At 44.7% G+C, this 2,410-nt stretch overlaps 1 protein-coding gene across 1 annotated transcript in view; it reads left to right on the forward strand.

Annotated features, from left to right (window-relative positions):
- Positions 1-1,527: 1,527 nt before the first annotated feature.
- The window catches only part of LOC112075416 (ephrin-B1), a gene marked incomplete at its 3' end in the record, with an annotated part of 69,614 nt that continues 68,731 nt past the window's right edge, over positions 1,528-2,410 (forward strand). Inside the window, exon 1 of the mRNA XM_024142419.2 lies at positions 1,528-1,652. Within this exon, the coding sequence (XP_023998187.2) occupies positions 1,528-1,652 (125 nt within the window). The remainder of the gene's footprint in view (positions 1,653-2,410) is intronic.

The raw sequence follows: 2,410 nt of genomic DNA on the forward strand, positions 1-2,410 counted from the left end.
ATGCTGCTAGGTGTCCTACAGCAGTGAGAATCAAGAGAAAAGCCCTTCCTGTATCCCCTTGATGTCTAACTAAAGCTTAGGGATCAGTAAGAAAAACAAACATTTCTCGCTCGATCTAAAATTCTCACCCCAAATCTGTTGCCATCGCGGCTCATCTGCTATATTCCGTGTACTGCCCGTGACCACACACCACAGTGGTGCATAAGGCTGTGTGGGTTAAGGGCTCGGTTAACTGGACAAGTAAGCGGTGCTGAAACCCTGTTGAATTTTGAAGAACAAATGCGTTCTACGCCTGTCGTATGTTTCCTGCTGTCTGCCTGCGTCTTCGGTCGCTCTTCCCTGTCTGCCTCTGTTCTTTCCCACGTAGCAGACCCGGCACCTCTCAGCTCTTTCTCTCTAATCAGATCTGGGTCAGGAGTCAGGTCAGGCTGAATAACATTAACACATTGTACTTTAAATATTTTGAATAAATCTCCTCTCTGGTTTCAATGCTTGCTTATTAACTGTTTAAGACTGGTCCCCCACCCCCCCCCCCCCCCCAGAATACTGGCATTATCATGAGAGAAACAGTTTTATCGGTTTTAGAGGTATGTGGTGGAATCTACCCACTCAAAAAAAAAGGAATGAACTCAAACCCACAATGAGGGTCCTGACTGTGACCGTGTCCCTATTCCATATGTAGGGCATTTCTTTTGACCAGGTACCTATGGGCCGTTCTGAAAAGGCTTGCTTACAGTGCATTCAGGAAGCATTCAGACCCCTTCACCTTTTCCACATTTTGTTACGTTACAGCCTTATTCTAAAATGTATTGATTTATTTTTTCCTCATCAATCTACACACAATACCCCATAATGACAAGTGAAAAGTTTTTTTTTTTTTGTTACAAATAAAAAACTTAAYTATCTTACTTACATATGTATTCCAACCCTTTGCTATGAGACGCAAAATTGAGCTCAGATGCATCCATTGATCATCCTTGAGATGTTTCTACAACTTGATTGGAATCCACCTGTGTTAAATTCAATTGATTTGGAAAGGCACACACCTGTCTATATAAGGTCCCACAGTAGACAGTGCATGTCAGAGCAAAAACCAAGCCATGAGGTCGAAGGAATTGTCCATAGAGCTCCGAGACAAGATTGTGTCGAGGCACAGATCTGGAGAAGGGTACCAAAGCTTTTCTGCAGCATTGAAAGTCCCCAAGAACATGGTGGCCTCCATCATTCTTAAATTGAAGAAGTTTGGAACCCCCAACACTTTTCCTAGAGCTGGCCGCCTGACCAAACTGAGCAATCGGGAGAGAAGGGCCTTGGTCAGGGAGGTGACCAAGAACCCGATGGTCACTCTGACAGAGCTCCAGAGTTCCTCTGTGAAGATGGGAGAACCTTCCAGAAGGACAACCATCTCTGCAGCAATCCACCAATCAGGCCTTCATGGTAGAGTGGCCAGATGGAAGTCACTCCTCAGTAAAAGGCACATGACAGCCCGCTTAGAGTTTGCCAAAAGGCACCTAAAGGCCTCAGACCATGAGAAACAAGATTGAACTCTTTGACCTGAATGCCAAGTGTCACGTCTGGAGGATGCCAGGCATCGCTCATCACCTGGTCAATACAATCCCTATGGTGAAGCATGGTGGTGGCAGCATCATGCTGTGGGGATGTTTTTCAACGGCAGGGACTGGGAGTCTAGTCAGGATTGAGGCAAAGATGAGCAGAGAGAGACAGGGTGGTCCTTGATGAGAACTTGCTCCAGAGCTCTCAGGACCTCAGACTGGGAGAAGGTTCACCTTCCAACAGGACAATGATCCTAAGCACACAGCCAAGACAATGCAGGAATGGCTTCGGGACAAGTCTCTGAATGTTTTTTTTTGAGTGACTCAGCCAGAGCCCGGACTTGAACCCGATCGAACATCTCTGGAGAGACCTGAAAATAGCCATCCAACGTGACAGAGCTTGAGAGGATCTGCAGAGAAGAATGGGAGAAACTCCCGAAATACAGGTGTAGTGTCATACCCAAGACGACCCGAGGCTGTAATCCCTGCCAAAGGTGCTTCAACAAAGTACTGAGTAAAGGGTCTGAATACTTCTGTAAATGTGATATTTCAGTTACTTTATTTATAAATTTGCAAAAATGTATAAAAACCTGTTTTGCTTTTCATTATGGGGTATTGAGTGTAGTTTAATGAATACAAAAAAACAATTTAATACATTTTAGAATAAGGCTGTAACGTAAAACAAAATGTGGAAAAAGTGAAGGGGTCTGAATACTTTTCGAATGCACTGTACTTACTTATATAGTGAATAGGGTGCCATTTTGGAGGCAGTCTACATCAGTCCAGACCATGTTCTCTGGAGGCAGTCTACATCAGTCCAGACCATGTTCTCTGGAGGCAGTCTACATCAGTCCAGA

The sequence above is a fragment of the Salvelinus sp. IW2-2015 genome, unplaced genomic scaffold, assembly GCF_002910315.2.
Source record: "Salvelinus sp. IW2-2015 unplaced genomic scaffold, ASM291031v2 Un_scaffold3145, whole genome shotgun sequence".
Classification (NCBI taxonomy): Eukaryota; Metazoa; Chordata; class Actinopteri; order Salmoniformes; family Salmonidae; genus Salvelinus; species Salvelinus sp. IW2-2015.